Below are 21,235 nucleotides of genomic sequence, written 5' to 3'. Positions count from 1 at the left end.
TACCTATTTTTTGATCACATGGAGAAACTTGTATGTGTTCTGGATTCTGGAAAATTCAGTCATTGCAAGTAAAGGAACTCTGAATGATTTGCTTTCTGATGCGGAGTGAATGTCACCATCTTTATTGATGAAGGAAAATGTTATTGGAGTTCTAACCAAATATTCTTTCTTTCTTTTTTTTTTTTTATTGAAGCTGTTTCCTCTGCCTCTCCTCTACGTTGGAAACCACATAAGTGGATTAGCAAGCACAAGTAAATTAAGGTAGAGTGCAGAATAATGGTTGATTGGCGGTTCTTCACTAGTTTTCTTTTAGTGTCACAGAGATAAACTTTGATTTTTTCAAGATATTGCTTGGGCTATATATGGAAGATAATAATATTTCATAATTTTAAGGAAATAAGGTAGTTTTGAGTTTGATAATGCTTTAGAAATGTTAAAAAGCTGATATAGTTTTCTTTATGTCCAAGTCTGAAGATAGAATGTGATATCTGTAGAAATCAAGATAGAGAACGTATGATTTTCCAGGAAGATTCATTTATATGAATGTGGTTCTGTGTAACTTTTGATTTCATCACAGTTTTATAAAAGCAGGAACACTGTCAGTTTTCGGGTAGTTCAAGTTTGGTACAAGGAAAAATTAATGACAGATATTATTTTCAAGTATGTGATACATATTTCTGAAGTTTGCATCTGCATTTATTTTATGGTCCTTTGACTACTTTGTTAATAGTCCCTATAAAAATGAAAATGGAACTGTATGATGAACAAGTCATCCTATAAACTGGAAAATGTGGTGTGAAATATGTAGCCTAATGAATACACATGCGGGTCACGAACCTTATGAAAAAGATGTGAATAATGAGAAAATCAAGTTTATGTAAAGGGTGACAGAAGTGGAGTAAAGTCTGTTCGTATAGGAAGGGTAGAAAAGAGGCAGGTAGGAAGTAAGCCAGAAGGAGAAAGTACATAAAACCTGTTGCCTGTCACTCTTGTTTGGAAAGGGCAGATCGTGGTGGTTGTGAAAAACAAAATGTGCAATCCTGTTTCTGATTATACCTTTTAGTTGTTTCTCTCTGGGATCAGGTCAACCAATTTTCCTTAATTTCCAAGTTTGTATTAAAGCTTCCTGTGGCAGGTGCTGTTGCTGTATTGCCGTGTAACCTCTTGGCCTCTCTCTGAGCCCACTTGCAGCGTGGGAGTGCCTTCAGTTACCCTGATAGCTGCCCAGCTCTTGCACTGGGAGTCTGGGTAGATGAGGGATTCTTTTTTTTAGTGATCTTAGAAACATCTTTATTAGAAGTGTTCTTCAATACTTTTCTGCATGCATAGCAGAAGAGGAAGATGAAGGCCTTTAGCAAGTAAGACTGAGGAGAAAGGAAGGAAATTGCTTATGCATGGTGTCATGTGGTATGTTTCTGTCTCCCCTGTTTTCAGTAAACTGGAAGTTGGTTCTAGAGGCTTAATCAAATTTAGATTCAGTTTTTCAGGCAAGATCAGTTTATTAGTGATGTTGGGTTCTTTCTTCTGCATCACCTCACAGGGCACATAATGTTTTATCCCACTTCTAATGATATGTAATTGATCAAAAATTCAGTCTTTAATGATTTTAAGGGGTCAGTCTGGTCCCTTCATTAGAACGTTCCCCATCAATTTTTTACCTAATGAGGTTAGCACACGCTGATGATCACTGTGTAGATCCATTATTTCATTACAAATTGAAAAATGATGATTTTCTAAACTATATTTCCCCTTCTGCAATTATTATCTAAACTTCCTCAGTGAATACAAATTTTCACTCACCATTTCATACAGGAAAGGCAGGACAAAAGCTTTATTTTTAGGCCTCCAGAGTAATAAACCAGTGTTGCGTCACCGTCAGTAGTGAGCTGCAGATTTTTGTTTGTTTTGTTTTTTACCAGCATTATTAACTCATCAATTGTTATTTACAAGTCCCATATGAGATACGCACTTTGCAAATATTTTCTCTCAGTCTGTCGCTTGCCTTTTCATTCTCTTAACACTGTTTCTCAGAGCGGAAGTTTACATTTTAATGACGTTCCACTATCGTTTTTTTCTTTCATGGATTATGCCTTTGATATTTTATCTAAAAACTCATTACTAAACCAAGGTCCTCTAGATTTTCTCCTACATTATCTTCCAGAGGTTTTATGTTTTACATTTAGGTGTATGGTCCATTTTGAAGTTAAGTTTTGTGATAGGTATAAAGCCTGTGTCTAGATTCAGTTGTTTTGTTTTTTTTTTTTAACATGTAGATGTCCGGTTGTTTGAAAACCATTTATTGAAAGGCTAGTCTTTCTCCCTTGAACTGTATTTACTGCTTCGTCAGAGATCAGTTGACTCTATTTGTGTGGGTTTATTTCTGGGCTCTCTATTCTGTTCCATTGAGCTATTTGTTTCATTTACCTAATGTTTTAGTTCATTATACGCATCTTCTTTTGATGCTTAGATTGTATCATCTCAGGTCAGTGGGAGCTCTTTGAGTAGACTCCTATGTTCTAGGGCTCCAGTAGTCTTTGATTACTTCCTTGCTTCCTGGCACATGATGTCCAGGTTTATCAAACTATTTCTGCCATTTCTCCAAGGGTCTCCTGGTTATTTTTGTTGTGAGACTGAGGCCATAGTATGGATGCTGGATATATTTGGAAGGAAGGGCTAACACAGTATCCTGATTAATAACATACAGTGTATGAGAACAAGAAAGACCAAGATGCCTTCATGGTTTTGGGCCCGATTAAGTGCTATCAACTGGGTCCATACCTGGGAGTGGGGTCGCTGAGTCATATGTGTTTAACATTTTGAGGAACTGCCAAACTATTTTCCAAGTGGCTGTACCATTTTACTTTCCCACCAGCAGTGTATGAGGGTTACAATTTTTCTACATTCTTGCCAAATTTGTTATTGTCTGTCTTTTTGATTACAGCTGTTGCAGTGGTTGTGAAGTGGTATCTCACTGTGGTTTTGATTTGCATTTCCCTGCTGACTAATGATACTGACCATCTTTTCATGTGCTTATCAGCCATTTATCTGGCTTCTTTGGAGGAATGTCTATTCAAGTCCTTTGCCTATTTTTAATAGGGTTATTTATCTTTTTATTATTGAGTTTTAAGTCTTTATATAGTCTAGATACAGGTGCTTTATTATATACATGATTGCAAAATTTTCTCCTATTCTGTGGATTGTCTTTTTACTCTCTTGATGGTATACTTCGAAGCACAAAAGTTTTAAGGTTTTAAAAATTTAGTGAATAATTAAAGTTAAACATACCTAATATAAACATTTTAACCATTTTTAAGTAGACAGTTTATTACATATATTCACAGTCTTGAGCAACCATCACCTCTACCTATTTCCAGAAAGTTTTCATCATCCCCAACAGAAATTCTGTGCCATTAAACAGTAATGCCCCATTCGCCCTCCCCCCAGCCCTGGTAAACTCTGTTTTACTTACTGTCTCTATGAATTTGCCTGTTCTAGATATTTCATACAAATGGAATCATACAGTATTTGTCCTTTTATTATGTCCAGTTTATTTCAGTTAGTGTAATGTTTTTAAGTTTCATCCATGTTGTAGCATGTATCAAAATTTCATTCCTTAGTAAGATTGTATAAGATTCTACTGTTTGGATCTATCATATGTTCTTTATCTATTTATAGATTTTGGTAAAATCTGATATATCTATTTTTTGTTATTGTTGCTGTGCTTTTGGTATTGTGTCTAAGAAAACTTTGCCTGATCCAGGGTCATAAAGATATAATCCTATTCTTTCATCTAAGAGTTTTATAGTTTTCCTATATTTAGGTCTTTGATATATTTTGAGATAATTTTTTATATATAGAGTGAGGTAGGGGTCCAAAATCATTCTTTTGCCTATGAATGTTGAGTTGTTTCAGCGTTATTTATTGAAAGACTATTTCCCCATTGTATGGTCTTGGTACCCTTGTTAAAAATTAACTTAACATTTCTAATTAATTAGAAAGATTTATTTCTTGATTCTCAATCTTAATGCTTTGATTAAATGGTTAACTTTAAACCAGTACTAGATAATACTGAAAATTGTAGCTTTGTAGTAAGTTTTGAAATTGAGCTCACCAACTTTGTTCTTTTTCAAGATTGTTTTGGTTTGTTGGTTTTCTTGCATTTCCACACTGATTTTAGAATTAGTCTGTCCGTTGCTGGATGAAAAGGTGGTTGAAATTTTGATAGGGATTGTGTTGAATCTATAGATTTATTTGAGAAGTATTTCCATTTTAACAACATTAAGTCTCTGATCCATAGCATGGAGTGTCTTTCCATTTAATCTTTCATCCTTTAATAGTATTTGGTAGTTCGTAGTGTATTCCACTTCTTACACTGCTTTTGTTAAGTTACTCCTAAGAATTTTGATCTTTTTGATGCTATCATAACTGGAGTTGTTAATTTCCTTTTTGGATTGCTCATTTCCTTTTGGGGTTGCTCATTGCTAGTATATAGAAGTGCAGTTGATTTTTGTATATTCTTTTTGTTTCATGCATACTTATTTCATTTGTTCTAATAATTATATGGTGGATTTTTTAGTATTTTCTAGATATGTATCATCTGAAAATAGAGACAACTTTCTTTTCTTTTTTCCCAAACTATATGCTTTTTTTTTTTTTTTTTGGACTAATTGCCCTATCTAGAAATTCAAGTGCAATATGAAATAGATGTAGTGGTGAGAGCAAACATCCTAGTCTCATTCCTGATCTTAGGGGAAGAACATTCAGCTTTTTACTATTAAGTATCCATATCTGCTTTTATTTTATTATTATTGTTTTTTCTTTTGGGCCACAGTATACAGCTTATGGGATATTAATTCCCCAACTAGGGCTCAAACCCATGTCTTTGGCACTGAGAGTGCAGAGCCCTAACCACTGGACCACCAGGGATTTCCCGTGCTGCTTTTAAAAGGCATCTAAAAGTATTTTTTTGAATTTAATTGAAAATAATGACTTTTTAAAATCTTGATTTGAAAAAGGCCATTCAAACCAGTCTCATAAGACATCTTTAAGTGGGGACGTAAAGTTCCTGAAAATTCTTTCTGTACTGTTCGCTGGTTGTCGTGGGAAACCCCTCCACAGGTCTGGTCAGGAGGAGCTGCCCCCTCTCCCTTAAGGTTCTGACTTTCCTTCTTTAGGTCACATCTTCTGAGAGTCACACTGGAAACAGATGGGGGTGGGTTTCTCCAGCCCTGGCAGTGTGGCTGTGCATTGAGCTGTGTCCTGGAATCTCTGGGTTTTGAGTGAAAGCCTCATAAGTATTTTTAAAAGGCAGTGAATATGGCCTTTTACATAAAGTTTTGGGGGTAAATTACCCATAATTTTATCCTCTTGCATACTATTTAAAATATTCACTTTCAGTCTCTTTCTGTACATAGAATGTATCTTATTACAGTTGTAGACTCTATATAGTTTCATTACCTCCTTGATTTATTTAACGTTTGTTTTCTAAGAGTAGTAGAGTTTTATATTATAGGGTTAGTGCATAATGTTCCCTCAAGTGGATTTAACCAGAATTTGTTTGATCATTGCCTTGTCTGATATTTAGATTGTTTCTGATATTTTCCCCAAATACACTACTGCAGCGAACATCTTTGTGCACATGAGTTTTCTCTTTTCTTTGGGTTATTATCTTAGGGTAAGTTTCCTAACAAGAAGTGATTAGATCTGCGGTTAGGACCATTTAATGACTGTCCATACCTAGTCCTAACTTTTTTTGTCAAAGGGTGTATAGGTTCACATTGCATATAATCTTTTAACACAATCTTTGTAGTTTCAACACTTTGTAGTAGTTGGATAGTATGATGTTTTGAATTGCTAATAAGTACAAGTGGCATGAAATTATTAAATTTCCATTTCTTTTTATTATTTTATATGACTTAGTAACATGTGATAATTAAAGTTGACTCATATTTAATTTAGAAAATTAATGGGCTTAATTGAAAATGTAAAACATTAAAAAAATACTTGGTGTCTGATGTTATTATACTTGATTCTTTTCTGACAGCTTGCCGATGTTCACTGTGCTCAGGAAATTTACCATTCCACTTACTTTACTGCTGGAAACCATCATACTCGGGTGATTTTTGTTTTTCCTCTCTTCCTTTGGTGTCCTCTCCCCACACGCCCACATTATTTTTACCTAGCAAATTCTCAACATCTAGTCATCTTTACAAATAGTTGGTTTGAAGTGCTTGTTGTAATAACTTAAGGGCCAATGGTTTATTCATTTAAAAGCAGACTCCTATGTCCATGATTTCTTAACATGTTATGAGTGTTTTTTTAAAAAAAGTTATAATTTTACAATTAGACAAATAACATGCATGTGTGGTAGAAAATTCTAAAAAAACCAACCACTGCAAAACAGATGTAGATCTGTTTTCTGAGCTGAATGGAATATACACTGCTCCTGGAATGGCAAGGAGAAGTTGTCCACATGTATAGGATGTGTGCTGTACTATAGTAGGTGTACAGGAGATCAGGGAAATTCATTCTGATGCAGTAATTATGATGTAACATCAGAATAAATTAATTCTTATAATGTTGGCTTAAAAATGTCATGTAAAAGATATTCAGGTTGACTCTAAAATGGATTCTTGGTTTTGCTGTGGAGATTACTTAACAATGAAATTAGGATGATGGTCCGGTGTTCTAAGTTTTACTATTGAATTTTATCTTAATCTTTGGATGCTTGATAAAAATACAAACCAACTAGACCTACCAGCAGGAGCTCTTCCACTTTTTTTTTTTTAATTGAAGGATAATTGCTTGACAGAATTTTATTTTTTTGCTTTACAAAAAAAATTGCTTTACAAAATTTGCTATTTTCTGTCAAACCTCAACATGAATCAGCCATAGGTATACATATACATATACATACATCCCTTTTGAACCTCCCTCCCATCTCCTGCCCCAATGCATTCCTTTAGGTTGATACAGAGCCCCTGTTTGAGTTTCCTGAGCCATACAGCAAATTCCTGTTGGCTATCTGTTTTACATATAGTAATATAAGTCTCCATGTTACTCTTTTCATACATCTCACTCTCACCTCCCCTCTCTCCATGTCCATAAGTCTGTTCTCTATGTCTGTGTCTCCACTGCTGGCCTGTAAATAAATTCTTCAGTACCATTTTTCTAGGTTCTGTATATATGCATTAGAATACAATATTTATCTTTCTCTTTCTGACTTACTTCACCTCTTATGCATTGTGTCCCAGCATCTCTCTAGTGAGAACAGAGAAATACATTTGTAATTAGATTAAGACAAATACTTAAGAAATAGAGTAAATTTGGTTTGATTTACTAATCCATTTAATGTGCTTTTAGTGCTCTTTTTACATAAAGCATTGTCCATTAGATTTTATGATAGCTATAAAACTGTTAACAATGTCTATTCTCAGTTTATTTAAAGTATAATTTATATTTTTCCTCTCCTCCTCCTTTTCTTTATCTATCTACCTATCTCTCCACCCACTATTTATTTATTACAGGAAACAGTATTCCTTGAACATCATCGTCAGTGTCTTTGCCATCATTCTTGGTGCTTTCGTAGCAGCTGGGTAAGACTTTGGACTATTTCTGCTCAATAACTCCTTTGTGTCTTTGACAACAGGCCTGGCCCTGTCCTCGTTTTTCATTTTCCATCTGGTTGCAGTTGAATTGAACAGCTAAGAGACAAATCTGTTGATGTTAGTGGAACCTCCATATATTACTGTGAAAGTCAAACTGAGTTCCAAGTTGGCCAGAACATTTCCGAGAAATATGTATAGAGAGCATTACAAGATATTAATACAGCTTTTTTTCATAAAAGGAATGAACTGTGTACTTTTATTACTGAATGTTTGTCTTCAATATAAAAATTTTACCAAGAGTTTTGAGAAGTTCTTAGGCTAAGAATATAACAGATTTATAAAGCCCTTATATGCTGATTTGTTTTATCATCCAGTAATGCCTTAGCGGTCAATATTTCCAAGGGTGGAATACTCTCATTAAATGTATTTGTATGTTTGGGACATGAGCCAATACCAGTGTATGACTGCTATCTTGTTCATTAATAAGCCTGACCAGGAATAAGGACTTCAAGTTTGCATCTGAAAGCAGGCACTCAGACTCCTTTTATAGCACAGTGTTTAAAGTATGTGTGCAGTTACTTTTCTTGGGTTGGAAACTTAACCCTGCTGTCTGTTAGCTCTTTCTTAGCCTCTCTGTGCCTGTTTCCTCATTTATGATACATTTAGCCATTTGTATCTGAGGCTTTTGCATCTGTGGATTTAACTAGGTATGGATCAAAAATATATTTTTTTAATTCTAGAAAATCCCCAAAAGCAAAACTTGAATTTGCTGTGCACTGGTAACTGTTGACATGGTATTTACATTGTATTAAGTATTACAAGTAATCTAGAGATGATTTAAAGTATATGGGATGGTGTACATAGATTAGGGCTTCCCTGGTGGCTCAAATCGTAAAAGAATTCACCTGCAATGCAGGGGACCTAGGTTTGAGCCCTGGGTCAGGAAGATCCCCTGGAGAAAGGAGTGGCTACCCACTCTAGTATTCTTGCTTGGAGAATTCCATGGACAGAGGAGCCTGGTGGGCTACAGTCCATGGGGTCCCAGAGTCAGACACGACTGAGTGACTAACAACAACAACAACAACAAAAACAGCATAGGTTACATACAAACTTTGCACATCGATTTATATAAGGGACCTGAGCATGCACAGATTTGGGTATCTGCATGTGGAGGGGTTAGAGGTGTGGGGTCCTGGAACCAATCCCCTGTGGATATGGAGGTACAACCGTAATAGAAGAGAAAAACCTACATGAAGTGAAGGGGAGAAAGAAAAGGTTGGAGAAATTTCAGTTAAACTAGTTTCATTAACTCATTTAGAAACAAGAGCTCTGGATCATCAATTGCAAATTAATGGTATAGGCTACAGAGCCAGGATGTCTGGAACCTTATTCTAGTCTCCTCACTTACCAGCTGTGTAACTAAGAACAAGCTACTCAGCCTCCCTGTGTCTCAGTTATTTTGACTGTTAAGTGAAGATTAGAATAGCATCCACCTAATATGGTCACTTGTGAGAATTAAATGAGATAATAGTGAGCCAGGATTCACTATAATTTATGGCTGAGTCCAACAGAAACATGTTGCAGCATTTACTGTATGCCAAGCATCATTCTATGTGCTAAAGAATCTAGCAGTTAATAAAACAGACTAGAATTCTTGCCTTCATGGAGTTTCCATTCTAGTAGATGGTGACAGATATTAGCAATAATAATGATGTTTATTATTGTTATATTGCAAATAGAAGGGGAAAAAAGTGGAAACAGTGACATATTTTCTTTTCTTGGGCTCCAAAATCACTGTGGATTGTTACTGCAGCAATGAAATTGAAAGATGCTTGCTCCTTGGAAGAAAAGCTATGACAAACCTAATAGCTTATGAAAAAGCAGAGACATCACTTTGCCAACAAAGGTCCATATAGTCAAAGCTGACTTTTCCAGTAGTCATGTACCATGTGAGAGTTGGACCATAAAGAAAGCTGAGTGCCAAAAAATTGATGCTTTTGAACTGTGGTGCTGGGGAACACTCTTAAGAGTCCCTTAGACTGCATGGACATCAAACCAGTCAATCCTAAAGGAAATCAACCCTGAATATTCATTGAAAAGACTAATGCTGAAGCTGAAGCTCCAATACTTTGGGCACATGATGCAAAGAGATGACGCATTGGAAAATACCCTGATGTTATTGAAAGCAAAAGGAGAAAGGGATGGCAGAGGATGAGATAGTTAGATAGCATCACCAACTCAATGGACATGAATTTGAACAAATGCTGGGAGACAGTGAAGGACAAGGAAGCCTTGTGTGCTACAGTCCATGCAGTTGCAAAGAGTCAGACATGACTTAGAAACTGAACAACAAATTATTGTTATAAATGTGTTTAGTCCCTTACCTAGGCCAGGGTTTATTATTTGAATTTTTATTTATAATTTCCTCTTCTCCAATTCTAGCTATGTCTGAGCTGGCCTGTTTGGTTTCAGTGCTGGTCCAGACATTAAGCATCCACAATTAGAGCCTAAGTTTTGGTCATGAAGACTTTTGTTCAAACAGAATAAGATACATAAAGTAGCTAAAAATGGGATTTGTTCTATTGAAAGTGCCTTCCTCCTACAGCGCTCTGAGGTCTCCACTGGGCCTTCTCTCTTTTCTAGGTTTCTTGGAGCTCAGTTTGAAAACCACTGACTTAGAGTCATTGAAGACTTTAAAAAAAATTAGTTTATAAAAATGTAAGTCTTTGATGAGGAATGGCAGTTCAGCTACTGTGTGTGTGAAGGCACATTTCCAGAAGCAGTTAGTAGGAATTCAGCTCATATTTAACATATGTGATAACTCTAATGAGCTGAAAGGGTAAATAGTGCTTCCTGAAACATCTGACTTCTACCCAAGAGCCAGCTTGGAGTAGTAATTCTCGACTTTTTCTTTCCTCAGCACCCACAGAATGGATAACCTCCTTATGGGTAATGGGTGCAGTCTTAGCTGCAGGCCAGCTGTAACCCCACCTTTCTGTGCTGTCACTCAAATTAATTCATCAAATGCAAGTATAGATGAGCCAGTTTGGGCTGCTATAACAAATAGACCCCACATCTTGGTTGTTTAACATACCAAATATATTTCCGCCCAATTCCACGTACATACCAACATCAGTTAATGCTGTGGGGGTGCTCTGCCCATTATAGCTACTCAGGGACCCAGGCTGATGGAACCTCTGCCTCAAAGGGGGTTTCCTTTCTCATCAAGAAAGGAAGAAGACATGTGGGGAATTGTACACTGGCTCTCCAAAGTTTTCCCCAGAAGTGACATGTGTTACCAAAGCAAGTTACATGGCCAATAACAGTTGAAATAGAATGTCTGTGAACAGCCCTAAATGACAAGGGTTAACCATGAATCCGCCCCCATCTATAACACAAGTAAATTCTTCTCAAACTTCTGTGCTTTCACTACTGGCCTAAACAGATGATGTTGGGAATTCTTGGTCCCCCTCAAGTAGGAGATGTGAAAACTCCAAGAATTCCCCTAAGGCTCTTTGAGGAAGTAAGTAAAATACTTCCTTTCCATTCCTCTGGAATCTTCAGGTTTTTGCCCATTCAACTCTTGGCCATCCTAAGGATGGCAGATTCTTTTTTTTTTTTTTTTTTTGGTTATACAAAATCCTTATTTTATTTGCATTGTTTTACATTTTCCAGATAATTCAGTTTAGACTCTCAGGAGCTTCCATAGAATCTTGTAACATATGCCAGTCCTCTGTAATAAGCCCATCTTCTGTGCAGGTTCTTCTTTACACTGAGCTGAATGGGGTAGGCACGATTTGGAAAACTCTCCTTTGAGAGCTTCTATTTTTGTGACTGAACCACAGAATTCTGATTTACAATGATTTAAAATTATAATGTCACAAATATATTTGTAGGTAAATAATACCAGTGGAAGCTTCAGGCAAAGTCTGGTTTAATCTGCATTCCAATCTTGATGCAGTTTTTGCATATTTCCCTCTTTTGTGGTAGAAATAATCTTATTTTGATACTGAAGGGGACGAGGATATGCCACCCCAAAATGTGCCACTTTGACATAAATGGTATTTTGAGTTGAAGGAATTGAGAATCAACAAGTGTGGGAAGAGTTCTCTGCCCTCCCCTTTTCTGCATAAAAGTAGACCATAAATTTCCCTTTGTGAAGGTGTCCCTGGTCCGTAGTCAGAATAGGAAAGCAGTTCTTATCACCAGACACAGAGTCAGCATCAAGATGAGTCAGCATAAGCAAACCTTATTAAAATAACCCTTATCTTCCATAAGTTTCCTCCATATATTTCCCAGTGCCTTTTCCACAATTTATTTATTCCTTGAAGCCCACACCCTGTGCTCTATTTATGTGGTATATAAGCTCCATAGTCTAACCACCTCTTTGAGTTTCATTTTTTTTCTGTGAACTCCTGTGCATGTAAAATATTTAATATGATTTGTATTTTTTTCTCCTGTTACTCTATTGTCAGTTAAATTTGCAGGCCCCCAGATACTGGCCCAAAGGTGGTAGAGGAATCCTCCTTGACAATATATAATTCATGTTATTCATACTTATGAATTATGACATGGGTGTGGTGCTGTTTGCAAGGTCAAGTGCAGGTGATGAATCATATCTGGGCTTAGCTGTTGTTTACTCTCCTCCCTTTGCCATATTCCCCTCAAACATGTTTATAGTAGTGTTGTTTATTTAAAATGGAAATTGAAGAGAAGCCTTCAAAGAATGGGAAGAGAGAGGCCTTAGAGGAGTTGCAGAGAAGGACATGGACCCTGCCTTGCCTTTTTGATGGATAGTGAGGGTACTGGTGGTGAAGTGACGTTAGGGGACCAGATGGAAGTGTCAGTTCCTCCTTTGACCTCTTTGGCCTGTCACTGCCCAGCTGTCCCCAGAGGGCTGTACTCTGGGGATGGCCCTGTGTACCACAATAAGAAAAGCCACAGGTGGGTTGAACAAATCATTCCCCTTAGAAAAACAAGGCTCATGCTGATTTATTAGCAAAAGAAGGGCTTCCTAGTCAAAGGAAGATGGTTAATGTCCGTCTGGTTTTAAGCTGTTATGATTAAGATGAAGCTTCCTGGTGGCCTGATTTTGTTCTTGTCTGGAGGCAGGGGAGAAGAATTAGCTATTCACCGCCACACAGGGGGAAAGTATGCCAGAGAAAAGGCAGTTTTGCTAGCACTACAAATGGATTTGATCAGGGAAAGAGAAAACAGAAGGCCTCTGAGGCCAAGCTGTGAGTTTTTCTTTTTTTTGAGTTTCTGATAATCATATTCCTTTGTATTCTCCCTCCCAGTTCTGACCTTGCTTTTAACTTGGAAGGGTATATTTTTGTATTCCTGAATGATATCTTCACGGCAGCGAATGGCGTTTACACCAAACAGAAAATGGACCCAAAGGTACCAGACTTTCGCTTCTTTGGCTTTTAGGCTTTGTCATCTGACCCCTGAAATAACATGAAAAAAATAAACTTGTAAAGCGGGCATGTAATTTAATTTACATGTTATGATCTACAGATTACTAATTTCTTTTAAATTATACTGTGCATAGGTTCTTGTTATTCCTTGTCATGCAAAATTTGGGGTGAAAATTAGGTAGGAAAGGAAAAATAGGCACTATTTTGGGTGCAAAGAAAGAATGCTGCATAGAAAGGGGATCATTTTGAAAGGCAAAGTAAAACTAGATGTTTTTTACCATCACCATCAGTGATCAAGTAAAGTCGGGAGTATTCTGAAAGCAGCTCTAATTTGAGAGTCTGGAGATGTGGGTTACAGATGCAAGTATTGCTGAACAAAGTGAAAGTGAAGGTCACTCAGTAGTGTCTGATTCTTTATGACCCTATGCACTATAGTCTACCGGGCTCTTCTGCTCATGGAATTCTCCAGGCAAGAATACTGGAGTGGGCTGCCATTCCCTTCTCCAGGGGATCTTCCTGAGCCAGGAATCGAACCCATGTCTCCTGCATTCTTTGTTATCTGAGCCACCAGGCTGACAGGTTAATGTGACTTCACTTCTCCAAACCTCAGTTTCCTCCTCTGTGGAGTTAGATGACTGGAATGGATAAATGGTAAGGCCCTTTCATGAGGGGCGGGTGGGCAGATGGGCTTTCCTCCCATGTGGCTGCACAGCTGGGTTGGACCCCAGCTGTGCAGGAAGCTCTGGAGGATGGGCCAGGCATACATTCCTTTGTTCCCAGTTCTTAGTGTTGAGTGAGGATGTTTGCTTTGATGGACAGGCTTATTCCTATGAGCTGTTTTTTATCTGCACTGTATTTTTCTGTATTATCATTTATTTTTTAATGGCAGTTTTACATAACTGGGTTTGTTGCCTTTTGAGAATCACAATATGTCACCCTGTATGGAAAGTGGTGGATGTAGTCTCTTTAATGAAAATTAAATTTATGCAAGATTGGAAACAAGATACCTGGTGTTTTTACCCTGCTGTTCCTTAATAGAAGGAGCAGATGTTTTTAAGAAGTTTTGTTTATATTAGCATTTTTAATGCTATTGACTTTGTTCCAGACTTCCTATTTTGAATAGCATGCTTTAAAAAAAAAAAAAAGGAACCAATTAGCATGGAGAATCCCAGGGATGGGGGAGCCTGGTGGGCTGCTGTCTCTGGGGTCACACAGAGCTGGACACGACTGAAGCGACTTAGCAGCAGCAGCATGTTAAAGATTGGTGGAACCTCGGAGTCCATCCAGCTCCATCCATTTTATATCTCATTTTTTGGGTAAAACAAATTTTTTTAAAAAATCACAGTATACTTGAAGCATTTTATTTTATGTCAGAAATTTGCTGAAAATATTCAAATACAGAACCGGTCAGAATGTGTATTCTAACTCTGCATAAGTACATCAGGCGAATAAATGGCTCCAAGAAATCTGACACTTTATATTTCTAAAACTGAGTGGAGTTTCTTGGCTTTTGCAGGAGTTAGGGAAATATGGAGTGCTTTTCTACAATGCCTGCTTCATGATTATCCCAACTCTTATCATTAGTGTCTCCACTGGAGACCTTCGACAGGTAAGCTGATGACAGTCATTCATTCTACTTAGCAGTCTTCACAATTTTAATATTTAGCCTGCAGTACTCATTAAAATAAAAAGTGTTTAAAGGAAAAAAGTGTCTAAAGGTACCTAGGATTTCCAAAAGCAAGATGTTTGATATCCTCAGTAATACCTTTAGCACTTTCCTTTCTTTGCATTTGTCTTTAAACCCCTGGGAAGTAGCAGGAAGTAGTCAAAAAAACTCTGGCCTTGACGCTTTTAGCAAGACAACAATAACGAAAATCTGGAGTTTGAGTCTCCCTTTCCCCTTAGTTGGTGTGAGGACCCTGGGAAAGTTAATTAACATTGAAGGGGATTTTGATAGTTTAAAAAATGGATTTACTTATTTATTACCTTTATTATGGACATTTGGAAACATACGCACAAAGTAAAGAATGATTTGATGAGCTCGCATGTATCTATCACACAACTTCAGCGTATTTTGGCATTTCACCATTCTTATTTCATCTGTCGTCATCTGCTTTCACTCCCCCTTCTTCCCCTGGAGTATTTTAAAGCTAATCCCAGACGTCATGACATCTGCCTCTAAATATTCCAGGATCTGGAATTTTGAGAAGATCTTGTTCTTTTGGTATTTGCCCCGTTCACTTATCTGCTGCATACCTGTCAGAGACAGGTAAATTAGCAGAAGGATATGAGGTTCAGCTGGGGCATGGGAGTATCTCTTAGGAAGGGTGAATGTTCACCCCATAACATCCACAATGGCCACCTTGAAATGTGCTGACTCAGAAAGTTGCCAGACACACCACTTGAAGTTCATGTGAGAAACGAGGTGTGCTGGGCAAAACCCTTGTCCAGCGTGGCCTCTGGCCTCTCCCACAGATGCCCACCTCACCCCCCGCACCAGTAGCCAGGATTAACCCTCATTAATCCTGTTGTTGCTAGGCTGGGGTGGTGTTTACAGCCCCCTACACCTGCCACCACAGCAGACGTTTGCCTACCATACGACAGTATTTCTGCATTTAACAGCATGGTTGTGGTGCACACTGGTTGAGCCTCAGTGCCCCTTGTGCCCGCTGGGGGTTTGAATGACTTCAGAAGGCTGCAGACTCCTGGGGACTCCTGGGGTGAATATCAGGGCTTCTTGTTCCTTCTCAGAGCTATACTTTCTCCCTTTTCTGATTTCTTTCTCAGCACAGGGGAATAGTGGACTGGCTTAGTAGCAATGTCCCCAGGGGTAAACATCCATTTCCATGTGTTTATATTGAAGACTTCCAAGAAACAGCAGTTTTAATATAGGAGTCTCAGTTTGTGAACCTGGGCCTCATTGTTAATTCAGAATATTGGAAGTTAAAGCAAGCACCCCAAGCGTCTTTATTAATAATGAACAAGGGCAGAATATCTAAAAACACAGTACTTATTTTTTAGTTACCTTCAATTAAACCAATTTAGTGCCAGCAGCCTTACATAAACAAGATGAAATTATGAGCCCTCAATGAAGTAGGCTTATTGGCTTGCCTCATTTCATTATTATAAAAAGGAGTTTTTCTTTTGAGTCTCTGGAATTTATCTCTTCTGAGATTCTGATGCTTTATAGATTTTCAGATATATATTTATTTCTAAAGTATAAATCTAGAAACTCTTAGAACACTTGATTGAAACTAAAAGTTTGTTTCACCATAGAAACAATGTTATGAATGGCATAGTGACCAGAAACTGAATTTTAGGTACCTTTTGAAAATAGACTACATGTATTATGTTAATAATTTATAACAGTATTTCAATAGGAATATGTATTTCTACATTCAAGTTATTGACTTACAAACTTATAGCATGGTGCTTTCAGAAGTTGCCACCTGCTGTAATTATTATTATGCAGAATTATTATACTTTCTCATGTAATAATAAAAATAGTTAATAATTATCGAGGAATCATTCTATCAGACATTGTTTGAAACAGTGTACATGACCTATCTCATTACATTGCCACAATAGCCTGAGGAGAAGGTATTATTAATTATTCCCATTTTATATACAAGGAATCTAGGGCACAATATTCAAATAACTTTCCAAGGAAAGTAGGTGATGGATCCAAGAGGCTGTCTTGCTCTAGAAACACACCCTCTGCTGTAATCTCAGTTTTTAAATTTGTATATTGAAAGTGTTTGTTTCTTTCCTTCATAGATGAAAAAGCATGACCTATCACTATAGCTTAGAAAGTATAAGAGACCTTAGATTTTCTTCAGCTTACTCAATTCTAGTGTTCTGGGAGAATACTGTATTCCTATTCTGACTTTCAGCTTACTCAATTCTAGTGTTCTAGGAGAATATTGTATTCCTATTCTGACTTTCAGCTTACTCAATTCTAGTGTTCTGGGAGAATATTGTATTCTTATTCTGACTTTCAGCTTACTCAATTCTAGTGTTCTAGGAGAATATTGTATTTCTATTCTGACTTTCCATGCTGGAGTATCTCAGTATTTACCCTATCTAGCCTCTTCCATTTGATCAGTCTCTTAAGATTTCAAACAGAAGTTCCTATAGTTACCTTAGAGCCCAAGCAATAATAACTATTCTCTGAAATTCCAGATGCTGCTAAGTCACTTTAGTTGTGTCCGACTCTGTGCGACTCCATAGACGGTAGCCCACCAGGCTCCCCTGTCCCTGGGATTCTCCAGGCAAGAACACTGGAGTGGGTTGCCATTTCCTTCTCCAGTGCAGGAAAGTGAAAAGTGAAAGTGAAGTCACTCAGTCGTGTCCGACTGCTAGCGACCCCATGGACTGCAGCCTACCAAGCTCCTCTGTCCATGGGATTTGCCAGGCAAGAGTACTGGAGTGGGGTGCCATTGCCTTCTCTGAGGCCTCTATAAGATGACAAAAATACAAAAATCATTAAGTTAAAAATTTGACTAACTTAAACGTGTTATATGGTAAAAGATGCCAAAAGAGATGAGATACTGTAATCAATAATTTTAAAAAACTCTGTAGGAAAAATAGTAAGATTCTCATTTCTTTCACTTCATTGTTCTGCCCTGTGTTCACTGAATCATCATGAATTTCTTCCAGCTGGTCACTTTTAACCATGGCTGAATCCATTTTAGACTGTGAACAAAATATAAGAAGAGCTTATATAATTAGGTGTGTTAGTCTGCCATATAAAATTGTGTTTTATTACCAAGTTTGGTTTGATTGTATTGAAAGTTGATTGATGAATTTGAGTGAAAGGTTAACTTCTCTTATTAATGGAAGGAGTACTTTGATGAGTCATTTTTTCCCAGTTGACCGAAGGGTCAGAGATTCTGTTGAGACTCCTGTGTGTGACTCACTGTACTCCTGGACCTTGGACTTCCACAGTCTGCAGATCTGGTAATAGCACCCTGATTCTGTTCGTGATTAACAAAGTCAGTAATGCCAGCTCCTCTTGTTAACAAATTAGGCTCCTGGAAAATAATGTGTAAACTTTCTTTAGTTAATCAAATCACTGCAATAAGTTCAAAGTACAGTTAATGTATTGCAGTTGATGAATAGAAATAAATAATAGGACTTTTTTCTGATTTAAAAAAATAATGAAAAATGAAAAAGATTCACACTCCAACGTACTTTCACAGAAATAGTAAGTTTAAAGCAGGAAGTGCTTTATTGTTACTCACTTAAAATTATTTTCTGTTTTCAAATAAGTATCATTCTATGTGATTTTTTAAAATGCCACCAACACAGCTCATCATTATTAAAGGAACAGAATAAAATTAAAATCTATCAAAATTGAAGTTGGCAATGAATCCAAATATTTTTAATGAAAATTACCACATAGCACTCAATTGCTTATGTGGTATCAACAACATACAGTTTTTATTTATTGTTTTTATAAATACTCCCAGTTCTTTGAGTAGATAAATGTTTCCTATCTTTGGTTTGAAGTTTGGGCCATGTGGCTTTCTCTTATTCCCAATTTTATTTAATTTTTCAGACACAGAATGTTTTCCAGAAGTTTCTGTTTTGTTTTGATTTTTGACAATCTTGGCATAAAATGTCCTGGATGTTTTCTGACCCTTTGATTGGCTTGGGGCTTGCCCGCAAGACAGATTTATATTGACTATGTTTTTTGTTTCAAAAGTAAGTGTTAAAAAGAAAAGTTTTATTATGAAAACGTGCAAACCTATTCAGAAGGAAAGAGAATAGTATGCAGGTCCCATGTACCCATCAACCAGGTTTGGTGGTTATCAACATTTAATGTGTATTTTTTTCATAAGAAAGGTGGGCAAAGTATTACTGATGAAACAGGTACAGTAAAGTGTGACAAGGTTGTACTAGTCAGAGAAGAGAATTCCACTTTAATTGGTTTAAAAATTTGAATTATAAACTTAAGGAGGATTTAGTGTTAAATCTATAAAGTTACTAAAACTTGGCTAACAAAGTGTTGTTAAATAGAAAGTGAGTAGAAGTCATTTAATCATGTTATTAAGCACATTCTTACATAGAGTCTTGAGTCACTGTGAAATCATTTTTGGATTCAGGCAAGGGAAAAATCATGAATAAAATACTCCTTTTTATTGTTACCTATCTTTTCAAAAGGGTTAATTTTATTTTCTCACCTAGGGACTAAGAGGAGAAGGCAGTGGCACCCCACTCCAGTACTCTTGCCTGGAAAATCCCATGGACGGAGGAGCCTGGTAGGCTGCAGTCCATGGAGTCGCAAAGAGTCGGACACGACTGAGTGACTTCACTTTCACTTTTCACTTTCCTGCACTGGAGAAGGAAATGGCAACCCACTCCAGTGTTCTTGCCTGGAGAATCCCAGGGACAGGGGAGCCTGGTGGGCTGCCGTCTATGGGATCGCACAGAGTCAGACATGACTGAGGCGGCTTAGCAGTAGCAGGGACTAAGAGAAGAAGCTGAGCATTAAACTTCTCTACCAGCTCCTTTACCCCAGTTACTTGATTGGTTTGTAAATAGGAAACAATAGTTTATTTGTTCATGATACTTTTAAGCATCTATAAATTCTTTTCTTTTTTTTGCCTGCTCTTAGTTCCCTGACCAGGAATGGAACTTGGGCCCCAGCAGTGAAAGTGCTGAGTCCTGGCTACTGGACCATCAGGGAATTCTCCTTCCACCCTTTTCCTTTTGTGCAAATTCTTAAAAATAGTTTGTGAACTGAAAAGTTTTCTTAGTCTTGCCAATATCATTAATTTTATAATAAACTTTCTTTTAAGATTATTAAAAAGTGAACACAACCTTGATTTTATGACTAGAAATTAGTAAAAATTTAAAAATAACCACAGCAATAATAGCTGTCATTTTGTTCTTGCCACCTGCCAGGTTCTAAACAGTTTAATTAAATCCTCACATTGACCTTTGAGGCAGTTTTTAAAATAATAATTCCCATTTTGTGAAATGAGCCTCAGGTTCGGAGAAGAAAAGTAATTTGCCCCATTTCTCACAGCTGATATTACCCAGGAGTTTTGAAACTGTATTTTTCTGTTTGTGAAAGTGGAATTTGTACTAGAATGTTTAGATTGATAAAACCAGTATTATTATTCTAACCATTAGTTTTCTTTGCTTTTTTTAACAATAGGCTACTGAGTTCAATCAATGGAAGAATGTTCTGTTTATCATACAGTTTCTTCTTTCCTGTTTTTTGGGGTAAGAAATCACAGATAAGAAGCTTTGGTCTGTTGTATCTCTTGATAAGTCAAATCAAAATATACATTCTCTCTGCTTTGTCAAAATCCCTTAGTCTGTGCTTCTCCAGCTTTTTCTGAGAAGTAGCCCTGTAGCAGCCCTGGAGAAGGAAATGGCAACCCACTCCAGTACTTTTGCCTGGAAAATCCCATGGATAGAGGAGCCTGGCAGGCTACAGTCCACGGGGTCACAAAGAGTTGGACATGACTGAGCAATTTCACAAAGCTCTGTAGCAGAGGAGTGGATCGGGACCCATGACCTCCAAAATATGATGTTGCCTATTGATTTCTGCAAGTTAGTTTGAAATAAAGTCAGCTGCCGTATCACATTCAAATGTGTTTTTTGTCTTTGTCCCAATGTCCCAAGTTTCCCAAGATTCTCACCTCACATAAATATGTGGAAATAACCATTTTCTGTAGTGCTGTACCTGTTATATTCAGGGTGTTTTCTGAGGAGATTTGCCCAGGCCATTGTCCAATAATTTTAGGCTTTTGTTCTTAAAATTTTCCTCAGGTGTATCATTCTGTTGAGGGGCCTTGCAGCTTGTATTTTTTTATATGTTCCCCAAACTTGAAAATTTCCTTTCATAAGTAGATAATACATACAATTAGTAAATAATTCAAAAGCTGCAAAAGGATGCACGGGGGAACATAAGCTACCCTCTGTTCTTCCCTGCCTTGTGGCACTTACTGAAGTCTTCCTCTTTAGAAGTTTTGAAGAGACTTCCTCTCCACTGCTTTAAGTCTTTGAAGTATCCTTCCTGGGCTGGGCTCCATGTACACGAAAGCACCCGTGTCTTAGCCCATGAGAAAGGGTCTTTGAATGACTGTCTTGGAATTACTTGTCAAAAGATTTTTCCTGTGAAGAAAGATGAATTTCCCCTTATTATTATTATTATTATTATTATTATTTTCATTGTTGTGTAGATGGACTGAGACA

General features: G+C 37.2%; 1 protein-coding gene across 7 annotated transcripts in view; it reads left to right on the top strand.

Annotated features, from left to right (window-relative positions):
- The window catches only part of SLC35D2 (solute carrier family 35 member D2), a 57,426-nt gene that overhangs the window by 21,982 nt on the left and 14,209 nt on the right, over nt 1-21,235 (top strand). For 4 of the 7 annotated variants that reach the window (XM_061426142.1, XM_061426140.1, XM_061426144.1 and 1 more), the window contains exons 4-8: nt 194-261; nt 6,044-6,115; nt 7,527-7,595; nt 12,905-13,007; nt 14,541-14,633. In XM_061426142.1, coding sequence (XP_061282126.1) covers nt 194-261; nt 6,044-6,115; nt 7,527-7,595; nt 12,905-13,007; nt 14,541-14,633 — 405 coding nt within the window. Of the gene's footprint in view, nt 1-193; nt 262-6,043; nt 6,116-7,526; nt 7,596-12,904; nt 13,008-14,540; nt 14,634-20,189; nt 20,258-21,235 lie in introns of all 7 variants that reach the window. The other 3 variants (XM_061426145.1, XM_061426141.1, XM_061426147.1) reach the window with 1 other exon arrangement.

The sequence above is a fragment of the Bos javanicus genome, chromosome 8 (genome assembly GCF_032452875.1).
Source record: "Bos javanicus breed banteng chromosome 8, ARS-OSU_banteng_1.0, whole genome shotgun sequence".
Classification (NCBI taxonomy): Eukaryota; Metazoa; Chordata; class Mammalia; order Artiodactyla; family Bovidae; genus Bos; species Bos javanicus.
Note: the sequence above shows the minus strand (reverse complement) of the source record. Positions and strands in the feature narration are given on the sequence as shown.